The sequence below is a fragment of the Salmo salar genome, chromosome ssa13 (assembly GCF_905237065.1).
Source record: "Salmo salar chromosome ssa13, Ssal_v3.1, whole genome shotgun sequence".
NCBI lineage: Eukaryota > Metazoa > Chordata > Actinopteri > Salmoniformes > Salmonidae > Salmo > Salmo salar.
In genome coordinates, this window is record NC_059454.1 from 55183840 (window position 1) to 55201584 (window position 17745).

The 17745-nt window shown below is 42.7% G+C and overlaps 1 protein-coding gene across 1 annotated transcript in view; it reads left to right on the forward strand.

The window, feature by feature from the left end:
- The window catches only part of LOC106567436 (ubiquitin domain-containing protein 2), a 74104-nt gene that overhangs the window by 27411 nt on the left and 28948 nt on the right, over window positions 1–17745 (forward strand). The window contains exon 2 of the mRNA XM_014136681.2: window positions 13600–13836. Within this exon, the coding sequence (XP_013992156.1) occupies window positions 13600–13836 (237 nt within the window). The remainder of the gene's footprint in view (window positions 1–13599; window positions 13837–17745) is intronic.

A 17745-nucleotide genomic window follows, 5' to 3' on the forward strand; every position in this document is an offset into this window, starting at 1 on the left:
CAGGAAGGAGATGCGTTCTGTCTCCTAGAGATGAACGTACTTTGGTGCGGAAAGTGCAAATCAATCCCAGAACAACAGCAAAGGACCTTGTGAAGAAGCTGGAGGAAACGGGTGCAAAGTATCTATATCCACAGTAAACGAGTCCTATATCGACATAACCTGAAAGGCCGCTCAGCAAGGAAGAAGCCACTGCTCCAAAACCGCCATAAAAAAGCCAGACTACGGTTTGCAACTGCACATGTGGACAAAGATTGTACTTTTTGGAGAAATGTCCTCTGGCCATAATGACCATCATTATTTTTGGAGGAAAAAGGGGAGGCTTGCAAGCCGAAGAACACCATCCCAACCGTGAAGCATGGGGTGGCAGCATCATGTCGTGGGGGTGCTTTGCTGCAGGAGGGACTGATGCACTTCACAAAATAGATGGCATCATGAGGGAGCAAAATTATGTTGATATATTGAAGCAACATTTCAAGACCTCAGTCAGGAAGTTAAAGCTTGGTCGCAAATGGGTCTTCCAAATGGACAATGACCCCAAGCATACTTCCAAAGTTGTGGCAAAATGGCTTAAGGACAACGAAGTCAAGGTATTGGAGTGGCCATCACAACGCCATGACCTTAATCCTATAGAAAATGTGTGGGCAGAACTGAAAAAGTGTGTGCGAACAAGGAGGCCTACAAACTTGACTCAGTTACACCAGCTCTGTCAGGAGGAATGGGCCAAAATTGTGAAACCGAGTTTAAATGTAGTTGGCTAAGGTGTATGTAAACTTCTGACTTCAACTGTAGTCCTTGGCTCGGACAGTGTAGTAGTGTGGGCTCAATAGCATCTCATTAGTGTGCAAGATCTTGAGAATCAGCTCTACATGTAATGGAAGAGTGCACTGCACATGTGATGGAAGAGTGCACATGGGCATGCAGAGGGTTGCAATTCCATTGAATTGGGGATAGTTTAACCAAAATATGCTACAAGACCTGAAATTGCCTCGTGTATCCCACAAAAAATGGTTTATGCAAAATTCCACAAATTAACTACCCATGGAAATTACCAGAAAGTATCACGACCCTTTGCAACCCTACTAACAGCACTTGTAAATGCAACGGTGGCTCTGATAAATTTGATTAATGTGTCCGCCCATCTTATTTCACTTCCAGTACATTAGTCACTGAACAGGAAATACGCCTATGATGCTAATCAGAGCATGGATTTTGTGTCTGCAGTTGGAGTGTAAACCTGGCCTCTCTTTCGAATGAAGAATCACTTATCTATTGTTTTCATCTAAAAGCCCCGCAGGCAGGGAACACAGCAGGCAGGCTCTCTCACACAACAAAGGAACTAATATTGAATGAGGAACTGAAGTAAAAGGTAGTGGTAGTAAAAGTTATGGTGGTAGTAGTTATTGTAGTGGTGGTGGTATTAGTTGTTATGATGGTGGTGGAAGTATTAGTAGTAGCTGTGGGGGTAGTAGGGTCATTCCATGAAATGAGTCCCTTTTGCATCCATTTATATATATATATATATATATATATATATATATATATATATATATATATATATATATATTATATAATATTTGGGGTTTTATCCCCTTTTTTCCCTCAATTTCAATCTTGTCTCATCGTTGCATCTCCCCAACGGGCTCGGGAGAGGTGAAGGTGGAGTCATGCGTCCTCTGAAACATGACCCGCCTAGTCGCACTCCTTATTAACACCAGCCAACTTAACCTGGAAGCCAGCCGCACCAATATGTCGGAGGAAACAATGTGACAGCCACCCGACGCGCCACAAGGAGTCGCTAGAGCGCGATGAGCCAAGTAATGTCCCACCGGCCAAACCTTCCCCTAACCCGTACTACGCTGGGCCAATAGTGCGCCATCCTAAGGGACTCCTGGCCATGGCCGGTTGTGGCACAGCCCGGGAATTAACCAGGGTCTGTAGTAGTGCCTCTAGCACCACGATGCAGTGCCTTAGACCACTGCGCCACTCAGGAGGCCTCTAGGGGACCTTCAATGCTGCAGACATTTTGGTACCCTTCCCCAGAACTGTGCCTCGACACAATCCTGTCTCGGCGCTCTACGCACAATTCCTTGAGCTCAATTGAGTCTCATAGCAAAGGGTGTGAATACTTAAGTAAATAAGCTATTTCTGTTTTATTTTTCATACATTTTCAAAAATGTAAACCTATTTTCGCTTTGAAATGATGGAATATTGTGTGTAGATTGAAGCTTTTTAAGGCTGTAATGTAACAAAATGTGAAACAAGATCAGGGGTATGAAAACTTTCCGAAGTCTCTGTGTACCGGGGTATTTGGAAATAGCCATTGGATGGTTTTTCAATACCGTTGAAACTATTTCTTTGAAGTTTTTTAAAACATTTTTATATTTGTAGCTACATTTTAAGTAAATGCCTGCAGTCAACTTGTGCAATACGTTAGGAGATACAGTAGATCACGTTCTTCATTTCACCTTTCACATTATGAAGCTTACCATAGTTTGTAAACAGCACACTGGGTGAAAACGGGAGCAGGTCCAGCTGCGTATTGACAGGGGTTGCATTTTATATTGAAAGCCAAGTGTTTATTTTCATTTTTTTGCTTCAATAGGGTGATCAGGCACGTAAAGAAAATACGTTAGTGCAACACATCCAGCAGAAAATAGCTTCGTTTTCATCAGATGACAGCAGAAGTGCTACGCTATTTGGCTGGCAGCCACACAAGTAAAATAGTTTACAATGGAAAAGCAGTGATTTCTTTGCAAAAACGATGCATGACCATCATATTTTGAATATTTATCATATAAATAATGTCGCCGGCTACTTTTCCTAATCTTTTGCTTAAAGTTCATCTTGAATTTTACAGGAGAAAAGTAGGTTGGCTACGCTGAGGAAAGTCAGAGCACTGTCTGCTGATAAATGCCCATTTGTGAATTCTCATCTGAGTGGAGAAGTTCAACTGAAGCACAAAATGAGTCTGATGCAGAGCAGAAATTACAATGAGAAGCATTTTAGATCTGCTTCTACCAAACGCAGCAAGAGATTTCTTAGTATGTGTTTTTATATTTTTCGTGGCGTAACCCCTAAGTTTAACTTGCTAGTAAATGGTGCCGGAGGAGATGGCTGACGTTTTTACGGGCTCCTAACCAATTGTGCTATTGTGTGTTTTTTTTTCACGTTATTTGTAACTTATTTTGTACATAATGTTTCTGCCACTTTCTCTTATGACCGAAAAGAGCTTCTGGATATCAGGAAAGCGATTACTCACCTCGGTAAGACATGGGGTCTCGGTCTATTTATAAATAACAGCTGTACAAATTTGTTCACCCATGACTGCGTGGCCAAGCACGACTCCAACACCATCATTAAGTTTTCCGATGACACAACAGTGGTAGGCCTGATCACCGACAACGACGAGACAGCCTATAGAGAGGAGGTCAGAGACCTGGCAATGTGGTGCCAGGATAACAACCTCTCCCTCAACGTGATGAAGGCAAAGGAGATGATCGTGGACTACAGGAAAAGGAGGGCTGAGCACACCCTCATTCTCATCGACAGGGCTGTAGTGGAGCAGGTTGAGAGCTTCAAGTTCCTTGGTATCCACATCGCCAACAAACTATCATGGTCCAAACACACCAAGACAGTTGTGAAGAGGGCACGACAACGCCTATTCCCCCTCAGGAGACTGAAAAGGTTTGGCATGTGTCCTCAGATCCTCAAAAGGTTCTACAGCTGCACAATTGAGCAATCCTGACTGGTGCATCACCGCCTGGTATGGCAACTGCTCGGCCTCCGACCGCAGGGCACTACAGAGGATAGTGCGTACTGCCCAGTCCATCACCGGGGCCAAGCTTCCTGCCATTCAGGACCTCTACACCAGATGGTGTCAGGGAAAGGCCCTAGAAATGGTCAAAAACTCCAGCCACGCTAGTCATGGACTGTTCTCTCTGCAGTCCAAAAGGCTTCTTACCAGCTTCTACCCCCAAGCCATAAGACTCCTGAACAGCTAATCAAATGGCTAGCCGGGCTATTTGCATTGACCCCCCCCCCCCATTTTAATGCTACTGCTACTCTCTGTTTAGCACTTTACATCTGCTTCCTCTCTCGCTCTGTAATATCTTTGTAACTAACTTTTTTTCTTTCATTATTTCTCTCTCATTTCAAAGGGCTTTGTTGGCATGGGAAACATATGCTTACATTGACAAAGCAAGTGAAATAAACAACAAAAAATGAACAGTAAAGAGACATTCGAAATGCCATTATGTCTATATACAGTGTTGTAGTGATGTGCAAATAGTTAAAGTACAAAAGGGAAAATAAATAGCATAAATATGGGTTGTATTTACAATGGGGTTCTTCACTGGTTGCCCTTGTAGCAACAGGTCACAAATCTTGCTGCTGTGATGGCACACTGTGGTATTTCACCCAATAAATATGGGAGTTTATCAAAATTGGACTCGTTTTCAAATTCCTTGTGGGTCTGTGTAATCTGTGGGAAATATGTGTCTCTAATATGGGCATACATGTGGCAGGAGGTTAGGAAGTGCAGATCAGTTTCCACTTAATTTTGTGGGCAGCGTGCACATAGCCTGCCAGGTCTGGCTACGGTGGCCTCTCAATAGCAAGTCTATGCTCGCTGAGTCTGTACATAGTCAAAGCTTTGCTTAATTTTGGGTCAGTCACAGTGGGCAGGTGTTCTGCCACTGTGTACTCTCTGTTTAGGGCCAAATAGCATTATAGATTGCTCCTGTTTTTTTGGTTAATTATTTCTAATGTGTCAAGTAATATATTTAAGTTTTCTCATGATTTGGTTGGGTCTAATTGTGTTGCTGTCCTCTCTCTCTGTCAATGTATAGACGAGTTGTTTCTGTGTCAACTAGGAGGAAGGGCAGAAAGGTGCGCTGATTCATCGCCTATGGCTGAATTATTGATGTACAGCATGTGGAGTGGCCTGCCAATGTATGGCCCGGTGTCTCACTCATTCACTCACTCACTCACTGGGAACGCTGCAAACTGTGTTCAGACTGAGGGATATCCACCAACTCTCCTATTAGCACAGCAAAGTGTGTGTGTGGTGTGCGCGCAGATGACTGTCTCCCAGCTCTAACCTCAGAGGCTGTGTTTTTTTGAGACCACTAAACCTATGGATGCTGCTCTCTGATAATGCCATAAGCTAAGTCCCCATTAAACAACTCACATCAGCCTGCCTCTCTGTGGCCGGGGGCCCATGGCAACGGTAATGGAACACATGTCTGCTGTGCTGTGAGGGAGACTGTGAGACTATGTGCTGTTGGTACATGTGGCTGGAACCAGCAGCAGCACCCAAGGAGAGCAGGGCTCTCTCTCCCTCTCCCTCTCTCTCTCTCTCTCTCTCTCTCTCTCTCTCTGTCTCTCTCTCTCTGTGTCAGCGCAGGGCTCTAGCTATTGTTTGTCAGTCCCAGAGCCGAGGTGTTGAATAATAGCAGACAGATGTTTTCCCCAGTATACCTTCCTCTCCCGACCTCCCCTCTATTTTCCACAGGCTCTGGGGCGGGTCAGGAGTGGCAGCCCGCTGATGTAAGGCTGCCTAAGATCTTGGCTTGGATGGCAGCCCTGTCTGTCTGTGGAACAGGCCTAAAACCAGCTGTTTTTAAGATGAAGTTCAATTTATTTGTCAATTGTACACAAGGTCCAACCACTTCTGCTTTATCCCAACCCCTCTAAAAGACACATACGATACATATACAGGTTGGAGCAAGGGGCTGCCACAATCCTCCGGTTGCCAGCTCACTTCCCATCATTTTTCCGGTCAGACCCGGGATTGAACTGGCAACCCTCCGGTTTTTGGCTGGCCTCTCTAACCGGTAGGCTACCTGCCACCTTATTCACCCCCAGGGCTCTCAGGGGTTCCATGTTTGATGAGGGCTCAGGCTCAGCCAGTGTGTGGATCTGCTGATAGCACTGTGCTTAAGGGTGATCTACTTGTATAGAGCCTACGCAGGGCTGGCTATTCCCTGTACCCCCCTATAGGAAGACATGGCTCATGACTGTTGGGATGGAGCTCTGTGTTTACAGTGTGCCTCCATGCATGAACATGTTGCAGGGGCTGAGCTGTTGGCTCTGACTGTTGACACACTGGCAGGTGTGTGTGTGTGTGTGTGTGTGTGTGTGTGTGTGTGTGTGTGTGTGTGTGTGTGTGTGTGTGTGTGTGTGTGTGTGTGTGTGTGTGTGTGTGTGTGTGTGTGTGTGTGTGTGTGTGTGTGTGGCAGAGCAGACGGAGGGGAGGGATGGAATGATTTAAGTTCAGTCAGTCTCCAAAACAGGAGGGAGGGAGGGTCTCTGTCTGTCTCTACCCTCTTTGTTCTCTCTCTCACACAGCTTTACATGAATGCAAACAGCCAGGCAGGAGTTGTGCAACACAGTAGCTCACTCACTTTATGTGCACCAGATGCCTACTTCAGCAACATGATAGCAAAGTTATTATGGATATAAATAGTCGTTTTATAAACCATTAAATCGTGCTTTAGCTGACCTCGGTGGAATTTAAGCAAAATTGTAGAACAGGCAAAGTTGTAAATAGGCTGCAATTGCTATACTGAATGTTTCCAGAATGTTATGATGTCCAATTGTTGCTAGCATTTAATTGTTGCTGCCATTTCTGTCTTTCTCGATTTCTCTCGCTCTCTTTTTGCTCACCTTTTCTTTTGCTCTTTTTCTTTCTCTCCCTTTCTCAAATTCAAGTGTTAAAATTCATATTGCTTTATTGGCATGACATACAATTTGTAGATATTGCCAAAGCAGTATAGTGGTACAGCATTTCAGTAAATACACTACAATGCAATGAAGTTAATGAAATACAGTTCCTTTCAGTAGTAGTAATAATAGTACATATATAATCATGTATACAGGTACAACACTACTGCTGTTGTACTGTGTAGTCTTCCATTGATAATTAAATAAAATAAAAATTATTTAAAAAAGAATGGCTAGCAAATAAATAAACTGTACATGGATGATGGTTACACTATGTATTACTTGTAAGTTATATAAAATGTAAATACTTCAGTGAATTAATAGCGTGAGGGACATCCCATGACCATGGCAATCATATACATATCTGGAAGTAATATTTGCGGTTTCTACCTCACCCAGAATAATTCCCAGCTTATTGTCATTAGTAAATGCACAGTTGGGAATTGGTTTGAGATATTCTATAGAAAAAATTAGCTTATTTGGGAGTATTTGTCACAGTAGAGGAAGAAGTGCATCTCTGTCTCTACCTCCCCTGTCGTGCGGTGACCACATTGACGCTCCTCTTTGGGTAGCCATGTCATTTTGTGTCTCCCTTTTTTCTATAGCCAATTGGTGCTCATTGAAACTGTGATTGGTCAGGAGCTGTCTCTGTTTTGTATTTCTGACAGTGGAACTATTCTGCCAATTTGTATTCTCTTTTTACATTTTTTATTTTTTATTTCACCTTTATTTAACCAGGTGGGCCAGTTGAGACCAAGTTCTCATTTACAACTGCGACCTGGCCAAGAGAGAGCAAAGCAGTGCGACACAAACAACACAGAGTTACACATGGGATAAGCAAACGTACAGTCAATAACACAATAGAAAAATCTATATACAGTGTGTGCAAATGTAGTAAGATTAGGGAGGTAAGGCAATACTTCGCCACTATGGCCTATATAATTACAATTTAGCATTAACACTGGAGTGATAGATGTGCAGATGATGATGTGCAAGTAGAGATACTGGGGTGCAAAAGAGCAAAAATAAATAACAATATGGGGATGAGGTAGTTGGGTGGGATAATTTACAGATGGGCTGTGTACAGGTGCAGTGATTGGGTAAGCTGCTCTGAAAGCTGATGCTTAAAGTTAGTGAGGGAGATATAAGTCTCCAGCTTAAGTGATTTTTGCAATTCGTTCCAGTCATTGGCAGCGGAGAACTGGAAGGAAAGGCGGCCAAAGGAGGAGTTGGCTTTGGGGATGACCAGTGAAATATACTTGCTGGAGCGCGTGCTATGGGTGGGTGTTGCTATAGTGACCAGTGAACTGAGATAAGGCGGGGCTTTACCTAGCAAAGACTTATAGATGACCTGGAGCCAGTGGGTTTGGCGACTAATATGTAGCGAGGGCCAGCCAACGAGAGCATACAGGTCGCAGTAGTGGGTAGTATATGGTGCTTTGGTGACAAAACGGATGGCACTGTGATAGACTACATCCAATTTGCTGAGTAGAGTGTTGGAAGCTATTTTGTAAATTACATAACCGAAGTCATGTATCGGTAGGATAGTCAGTTTTACGAGGGTGTGTTTAGCAGCATGAGTGAACGAAGCTTTGTTGCGAAATAGGAAGCCGACTCTAGATTTAATTTTGGATTGGAGATGCTTACTGTGAGTCTGGAAGGAGAGTCTAGTCTAACCAGACACCTAGGTATTTGTAGTTGTCCACATATTCTAAATCAGAACCGTCCAGGGTAGTGATGCTAGTCGGGCAGGCGTTTGTGGGCAGCGATCGGTTGAAGAGCATACATTTAATTTTACTAGCATTTAAGTGCAGTTGAAGGCCACGGAAGGAGTGTTGTATGGTATTGAAGCTCGTCTGGAGGTGTGTTAACACATTGTCCAAAGAAGGGCCATAAGTATACAGAATGGTGTTGTCTGCGTAGACGTGGATCAGAGAATCACCAGCAGCAAGAGCGACAAGAGTCGGCCCGAGAATTGAACCCTGTGGCCCCCCCATAGAGACTGCCAGAGGTCCGGACAACAGGCCCTCCGATTTGACACACTGAACTCTATCTGAGAAGTAGTTGGTGAACCAGGCGAGGCAGTCATTTGAGAAACCAAGGCTGTTGAGTCTGCCGATAAGAACGTGGTGATTTACAGAGTCGAAAGCCTTGGCCAGGTCGATGAAGACGGCTGCACAGTACTGTCTTTTAGCGATGGTGGTTATGATATCGTTTAGGACCTTGAGTGTGGCTGAGGTGCACCCATGACCAGCTCAGAAACCAGATTGCAAAGCGGAGAAGGTACGGTGGGATTCGAGTTGCTGCGGAGGGTGCAGAGCTGTTGGCCAGGGTAGGGGTTTTTGAAGGCCAAATAGCAATTGAGTTTATTCTGTGTGTTTGTGTAATTTTCCCAATTTGTCAAATAGGTTTTTATTTCTGTAACAATGGGATTTGATTTCCGTGTGTGTATGAAAAATAGTTTTGTTTAGTGTTTTTAACAGCTGACATAGGGGACTCTTTTCAGGGTTCAGGTCTTTTGTTTCTAGTGCTTTGAATTGTAAGGATTTTTTGGGGGCTTCATTTCAAATGGTGCCAAAATGTTAGTCCTTTTCTTTATATTTACAATTATAAAGGGAATCTTCCGAATTCCGCTCTGCATGCATTATCTGGTATTTTCTTTTTTATATTTAAGATTATTCTGCAGAATTCTGTATGTAGATTTTCTTTTGGGTTTTTCTCCCAATGCTCATAATCGTAATTACGGGTTGAACCCCAAACCTCGCTTCCATTATAGCGCAAAAGTTAAAATTACACTATTGAATATTTTGCACCAAAATTGGATAGGATTTTTGAGAATTGTATTTTTATGGAGTACAATGCTTTGCGGGCTGTTTCTTTTAGTGCATTCACTGCCAGACCAAATCCACCAGAGGCACGGATTTTTAGTCCAAGGTAGTTTGGTATGTTCAACCATGGTATTTCCTAATTTGAAGGAGTATCTACTGCTCTGATTCCTCGCCTTTTACTGGAAAATCACGACTTTGGTTTTCTGAAAGTTGATATGTTGATTGCCCAGTTGATGCTGTATTCCCAAAGTGTTGTTGTTCCTGTAGACATTGCTCTATTGGTGACAGTAGGGCAAGGTAATCTGCGTAGAGGGTGAGTCCAGGGGCTACAGATCGGTCCAACAACACTGCTAGTTCGTTGATGTAGACCTTGAACAAGGTTGGATTTAAACTGCACCCTTGTTTCACCCTTCGCCCTTGTGCAAAAAACTATTTTATTTTATTGTTCAACACTACATGTGTTTGTTTAATACTATATGTGTTTGAGTAAATTGATTTTATGATGTTGTATACTTTTCCCCTTTTGGAGGGTTTTGTAGTATAATCCATAATGCCATATGGAATCAAAAGCATTCTTAAAATCAACAAAACATGCAAATTCTTTTCCTCTGCTTTTCTGATGAACATGCTTTGTGTGTGTGTGGTCTGTTCTGTGTTTGGGGTAGAAAGCCCAATTTTCTTTTGCTGAGAGCATTATGTTGTGTAAGGAAGGTCTGTATTTGGTTATTGAGAATACAGCAGAACAGTTTCCCCATGTTACTAGTGACACATAGTATCCTATAGTTATTAGGGTCTAGTTTGTCACCTTTTTATATATATGTGGGTTACGAGCCCATTGGTTCCAAATATCAGGGAAGCAGCCACTCTCCAAAACCAGGTTGAATAGTTTTAATAAGTTCTCCTGCAGCTCAGTAGTACTGTGTTTAAGCATTCCATTCCTGATGCTGTCAGGACCACATGCCTTTCCAGGCTTTGTATATTCTTTGACAGTTCAGCCTGTGTAATTTGGTGTTCAATTTGGTTCTGGATGTTTTTAATTGTGCGTTCAAAGGAGCTGAGATTTTTCTTGCATATTTTTGGGGTCGTCTGATGGTATTATTCCATAGAGATTTTCAAAATAAATCTTCCAAATGTTGCCATTTTGAATGGCTAGGTCATTCCTCTGTTTTCCATTTAGACCATTCCATTTAATTCAGAACTGGTTTCCATCAATGGGTTCTTCAATCTCTTTCAGATTTCTCAAAATACTCCGAACATCTCTATCCTGTGGTTGGTGACATATTCTATTTGATAAAGATCAATTTTTTTTCCTTATGAGATTACATTCAGCATTAAATCATTTTTCTTTTTTGAGGTTTCCAATTAGAACATTTTTTTTTTGCATAAATCGGGTTTTGTGGCTGCTTTATGATAATCTAATTACATTTATTTACAGCCAAATTTATGTTGGTGGTTTGGGCTGACTATAGTTGAAAGGAAATCACTGATACAGGTTGTAATTTCTAGGCAGCGCAATGCTGTGTTTTAAGTGTGTTGAACTGTCAGGGGCCCATATGTATGTTTGATTTACATGAATCAGTGAACAGGGCTCTGTTTGTGTGGTCTTTGGGTGGAGAAGTCTTTTTTCAAAAAGACTGGCAGTGGTCAGACAGTGTCGGTGGTTCGACAGTGAATGCCCTAATGGAGGAAGGGTCCAAGTCTGATATTGCTTAGTCAACCACACTGGTCCGAAGAGCTGAGCAGTAGCTGAACCTTCCCAAACAATCCCCTCTAATCATGCCATTAATAAAATACAGTACTAAGGCTCGACATACTGTAGATGCACCAACTCCTTTCCATTTTTGTTCACTACCTGGTCTGGGCTATTTCTATTACTAGTGATGGGACGGGTATATGGAGGGATGTCCAAATATATATCTATAACCCTCTGGGTCTACACATTCAAGTTCAGAAACGGTTTTAGTATTATATTATCTACACAAAAGCACAGTTCCCTCCGCTTGAAACGAGTTGTTCTCTTTTTGGACATGATCATCAAACTGATCATCATAGCAATAGGAATCTGAGGGAGAAGCATACACTGCACCTATATAGAAATCATTGTCACTAAGGATTGTGCGTTTTGAGTTTTAACCAAGTGTGTCCCTTTTTGATTTGGCTCAGTGAAAGGACCTGTTAATACCATATGATCATTCCTCCCGAGACCCTGTTCGGTTTTATATTTTAATGGTGGAAGTAGAATTTCCCTATAGCCTGAAGGACATTGAGTATCTATACTGAACAAAAATATGCAACAATTTCAAAGATTTCACTGAGTTACAGTTTATATAAGGAAATCGGTCAATTGAGAAATTCATTCATTATGGATTTCACAGATACCAAAAAAAAGGTAGGGGTGTGGATCAGAAACCCAGTGAGTATCTGGTGAGACCACCATTTGCCTCATGCAGCACGACACATCTCCTTCGCATAGAGTTCATCAGTCTGTTGATTGTGGCCAGTGGAATGTTGTCCCACTCCTCTTCAATGGCTGCCAAAAATGTCCCAGATCATCCATGGCCTGCATACTCACCTGGACTGCATGTCACCCATTGAGCATGTTTGCGACGCTCTGAATCGACGTGTCCGGCAGCGTGTTCTAGTTTTAGCCAAAAAAAGCCGATACCGATTTAATCGGCCGGTTTTTATTTTTTATTTTATTTATTTGTAATAATGACAATTACAACAATACTGAATGAACACTTATTTTAACTTAATACATCAATAAAATCAATTTATCCTCAAATAAATAATGAAACATGTTCAATTTGGTTTAAATAATGCAAAAACAAAGTGTTGGAGAAGAAAGTAAAAGTGCATTATGTGCCATGTAAGAAAGCTAACGTTTAAGTTCCTTGCTCAGAACATGGGAACATATGAAAGCTAGTGGTTCCTTTTAACATGAGTCTTCAATATTCCCAGGTAAGAAGTTTTAGGTTGTAGTTATTATAGGAATTCTAGGACTATTTCTCTCTATACGATTTGTATTTCATATACCTTTGACTATTGGATGTTCTTATAGGCACTTTAGTATTGCCAGTGTAACAGTATAGCTTCCGTCCCTCTCCTCGCTCCTACCTGAGCTCAAACCAGGAACACATCGACAACAGCCACCCTCGAAGCAGCATTACCCATGTAGAGGAAGGGGAACAACTACTCCAAGTCTCAGAGCGAGTGACGTTTGAAACGCTATTAGCGCGCACCCGCTAACTAGCTAGCCATTTCACATCGGTTACACCAGCCTCATCTTGGGAGTTGACAGGCTTGAAGTCATAAACAGCGCAATGCATTGCGAAGAGCTGCTGGCAAAACACAGTAAAGTGCTGTTTTGAATGAATGCTTACGAGCCTGCTGCTGCCTACCATCGCTCAGCCAGACTGCTCTATCAAATCATAGACTTAATTATAACATAACACACAGAAACACGAGCCTTAGGTCATTAATATGGTCGAATCCGCAAACTATCACGTTTATTCTTTCAGTGAAATACGGAACCGTTCCGTATTTTATCTAACGGGTGGCATCCAAGGACAACAAAGTCAAGGTACTGGAGTGACCATCACAAAGCCCTGACCTCAATCCTATAGAAAATCTGTGGGCAGAACTGAAAAAGTGTGCGCAAGCAAGGAGGCCTACAAACCAGTTACACCCGTTCTGTCAGGAGGAATGGGCCAAAATTCACCCAACATATTGTGGGAAGTTTGTGGAAGGCTACCCGAAACGTTTGACCCAAATTTAAACAATGCTACCAAATACTAATTGGGGGTATGTAAACTTCTGACCCACTGGGAATGTGATGAAAGAAAGGCTGAAATAAATCATTTCACATTCTTAAAATAAAGTGGTGATCCTAACTGAGCTAAGACAGGGAATTTTTACTAGGATTAAATGTCAGAAATTCTGATAAACTGAGTTTAAATGTATTTGGCTAAGGTGTATGTAAACTTCCGACTTCAACTGTACATAAGAAATGAATACACAAAAAAATGTATAACTCTTTCTTTCTCAGTGGCTCTTGGGCGTAACCAGGCCTTGAAGAGAGAGAAGCCCAAATGGAAGAGTGACTATCCAATGACGGACGGCCAGCTGCGCAGTAAGCGGGATGAGTTCTGGGACACTGCGCCCGCCTTCGAGGGCCGCAAGGAGATCTGGGACGCACTCAGGGCCGCCGCCCAGGCCTTCGAGAGCAACGACCATGAACTGGCCCAGGCCATCATCGACGGGGCCAGCATAACATTGCCACACGGTACGACACACACCAAACATATCTACTCCTTTATCAGCTCTGTCTATCTGCCCCCTCTCTTTGTTAGCCTGTAACATAACACTGCCACATGATACGTCACACATTCCATAGACCCCTGCCCTCTTTCAACTGTCCCCTCACTGTTATAGTATAACACTGCCTCACGGTATGAAACACACACACCATCTCTCTATAGCAGACATGACACATCTATCAGCTCTAGTAATCTATCTGTTCTACGTTTGTCACGATGATTCAACACACACACACACACACACACACACAGCCCTCTTTTTCTGCACACCATCCGTGTCATACTTTTCTGACTATTTTGAGGAAGTGTATACTGGCTACGGCTTCTCAAAATGGACAAACAGTACTATTGCTGCTTTTTTCTCAAGTTTTTCAAGTGAAGGTCCTTTCAGGGAGTGTAAGCACACTTGTTCGGCTAGCTGAAGCATGCTGACGGCTTAACACACCTGGCTGATTCGTGGTGTCCATTTTGGAGAGAGAAATGCCGCGGGATCTTTTGTGACCACAGGACCTCGGTTTAACATCTCATCCTAAGGACTCTGCAGGGCAGGGTCCCTGTCACTACCCTGGGGCATTGGACTCTCCTTAGAGCAGAGGAAAGAGTGTCCCCTACTGGTTCTCCAACCTTACTGTATCTTCACGGGTGGTCTCTCGATCAGACCCAATCCTGTTTAACTTCAGAGGAAAGCTGGCTGGGTGGTATGCCGGTTGGCTTTCCTGAGTCTTTTTGAGGCCTTCCTTTCTCTTATCTCGTCACACCATTACATTGTCTCCATCTCTGTTTTGCTTCAGTCAGTTCTGTCATCCAATTTCTCTGCATGCGAGGCAGCAGGCCCCCGCTTCTATATACTTCCCTACCAGCTGAAGCTGTCAGTCTGTTGAGAAGAATAGTACATTAGTCTCTTTAATCCCTCCTCCCAGACACAAACACAGACAGACACACACACACAGAGACAGACAGACCAACACATCCATTCGTCCCCCTGCAGCCTTGCAGATTGTGAGGCCGGCTGTTGAACAGAACCAATTAGCTCTATGAAGATAGTCCAACTGTCCTGTTCTGAAGTTACACTGCTGCAAAGAGTCAGAGGCCGGCCGGCAGGCTGAGATACTGTAGAATAGATGGAATGAGCCATCGAGGTTAAGGTCAGCCTAGTTTGTCCATATTAGCCTGCCCTCTGCTCTCCTTCTCTTTGACTTCTGCTTTGAAGTCAGGTTCCCCACCCTCTACTCATATTTTTGGTCTCTCACCAAACACACTGCTAAAAGGTTTGTGTGGTGCCTGCCTTGGCGCTGCTCTGGGAGTGGTTTGAATTTGAGCCTTAGAGACAGCAGGGGAGAGTGGTTTGATCTGTACAGTGGCAGACAGGGTGAGCTCACCTTTAAGTCAATGCCCAACACAGAGCCCAGAGAGAAAGAGAAGGAGAGGGGGATAGAGAGAAGATGAGATGGGGAGAGAAAGAGAATGCCTGTATCTCAAGTATAACGTTTTTTTTTTTTATTGTCCGTTTGTGGGAACAGCATATGTGGGAACTCCTTCAAGACTATTGGAAAAGCATTCCAGGTGAAGTTGGTTGAGCGAATGCCAAGAGTGTGCAAAGCTGTCAAGGCCAAGGGTGGCTTCTTTGAAGAATCTCAAATATAAATTATGGTTTGATTTAGGGTAGGGGGCAGTATTTTGACGTCCGGATGAAAGGCGTGCCCAAATTAGGATACTGCCTGCTACTCAGGCTCGGAAGGTAGGATATGCATATTATTAGCTTGGATAGAAAACACTCTGAAGTTTCTAAAACTGTTTGAATGATGTCTCTGAGTATAACAGAACTCATTTGGCATGCAAAAACCTGAGAAAAATCCAACCAGGAAGTGTGGAAATCTGAGGGTTGTAGTTTTTCAAGTGATTCCCTATCCAGTGTACAGTGATTTAGGGTTAATTTTGCACTTACTAAGGCTTCCACTAGATGTCAACAGTCTTTAGAACGTTGTTTCATGCTTCTACTGTGAATATGGAGCGAACAAGAGGATCTGGAAGTTGATGACTGAGAAAATGACATGAGCTCAGAGGCGCGCTCACGTGAGCGTTAGCTGCTTTTTCTTTTCTGAAGACATTGGAATTGTCCGGTTGGAATATTATTGAAGATTTATGTTAAAAACGTCCTAAAGATTGATGCTATACATCGTTTTTTTTTTACTTTTCGTCGTGACATTTGCTCGCGCTTTCTGCATTTGGAGTAGTGGACTGAATGCGCGAACAAAAGGAGGTATTTGGACGTAAATTATGGACTTTATTGAACAAAACAAACATTTATTGTGGACATGGGATTCCTGGGAGTGCATTCTGATGTAGATCATCAAAGGTAAGTGAATATTTATAATGTTATTTATGAGTTTTGTTGACTCGACAAAATGGCGGGTTTGGTTTCGTCTCTGAGCGCTGTACTCAGATAATTGCAAAGTGTGCTTTCGCTGTAAAGTTTTTTTGAAATCTGACACAGCAGTTGCATTAAGGAGAAGTAGATCTATAATTCTTTGAATAACAGTTTAATATTTTATCAACGTTTATGATGAGTATTTCTATAAATTGATGTGCTCATTCACCGGAAGTTTTGGGAGGCAAAACATTTCTGAACATTACACGCCAATGTAATATAAATATTAACTTTATCTAGCAAAACATACATGTATTGTGTAACATGAAGTCCTATGAGTGCCATCTGATGAAGATCATCAAAGGTTAGTGATTAATTTTAGCTGTATTTCTGGTTTTTGTGACACTTCTCCTTGCTTGGAAAATGGCTGTGTGGTTTTTCTTGTTAGGTGCTGTCCTAACATAATCTAATGTTATGCTTTCACCGTAAAGCCTTTTTGAAATCGGACAATGTGGTTAGATTAACGAGAAGTGCATCTTTAATATGGGATATAATAGTTGTATGTTTGAGAAATTTGAATTATGAGATTTTTGTTGTTTTGAATTTGGCGCCCTGCTATTTCACTGGCTGTTGACAGTGTGTCCCGCAGGTGGGACACTAGAGTCCCACATACCCCAGAGAGGTTAACACATTTGGTTACTACTGTACATGATCCCATATGTGTTATTTCATAGTGTTGATGTCTTCACTATTATTTTACAATGTAGAAAATAGTAAAAATAAAGAAAAACTTGAATGAGTAGGTGTGTCCAAACTTTTGACTGGTAATGTAAGTATTCAGACCCTTTGCTATGTAAATCGAAAATTAACTCAGGTCCTGTTTCCATTGATCATCCTTGTGATGTTTATAAAACCTGATTTGAGTCCACCTGTGGTAAATCAAATTGATTGGACATGATTTAGAAAGGCACACGCATGTCTATATAAGGTCCCACAGTTGACAGTGCATGTTAGAGCAAAAACCAAGCCATGAGGTCGAAGGAATTGTCCGTTGAGCTCCAAGACAGGATTGTGTCAAGGCACAGATCCTGGGGAAGGGTACAACACAAATTCTGCAGCAGTGAAGGTCCCCAAGAACACAGTGGCCATCATTCTTAAATGGAAGAAGTTTGGAACCACCTCTTCTTAGAGCTGGCCACCCGGCCAAACTGAGCAATCGGGGGAGAAGGGCCTTGGTCAGGGAGGTGACCAAGAACCTGAAGGTCACACTGACAGAGCTCCATAGTTCCTCTGTGGAGATGGGAGAACCTTCCAGAAGGACAACCATCTCTGCAGCATTCCACCAATCAGGCCTTTATGGTATAGTGGCCAGATGGAAGCCACTCCTCAGTAAAAGGCACATGACAGCCCGCTTGGAGTTTGCCAAAAGGCACCTAAAAACTCTGACTATGAGAAACAAGATTCTCTGGTCTGATGAAACCAAGATTGAACTCTTTGGCCTGAATGC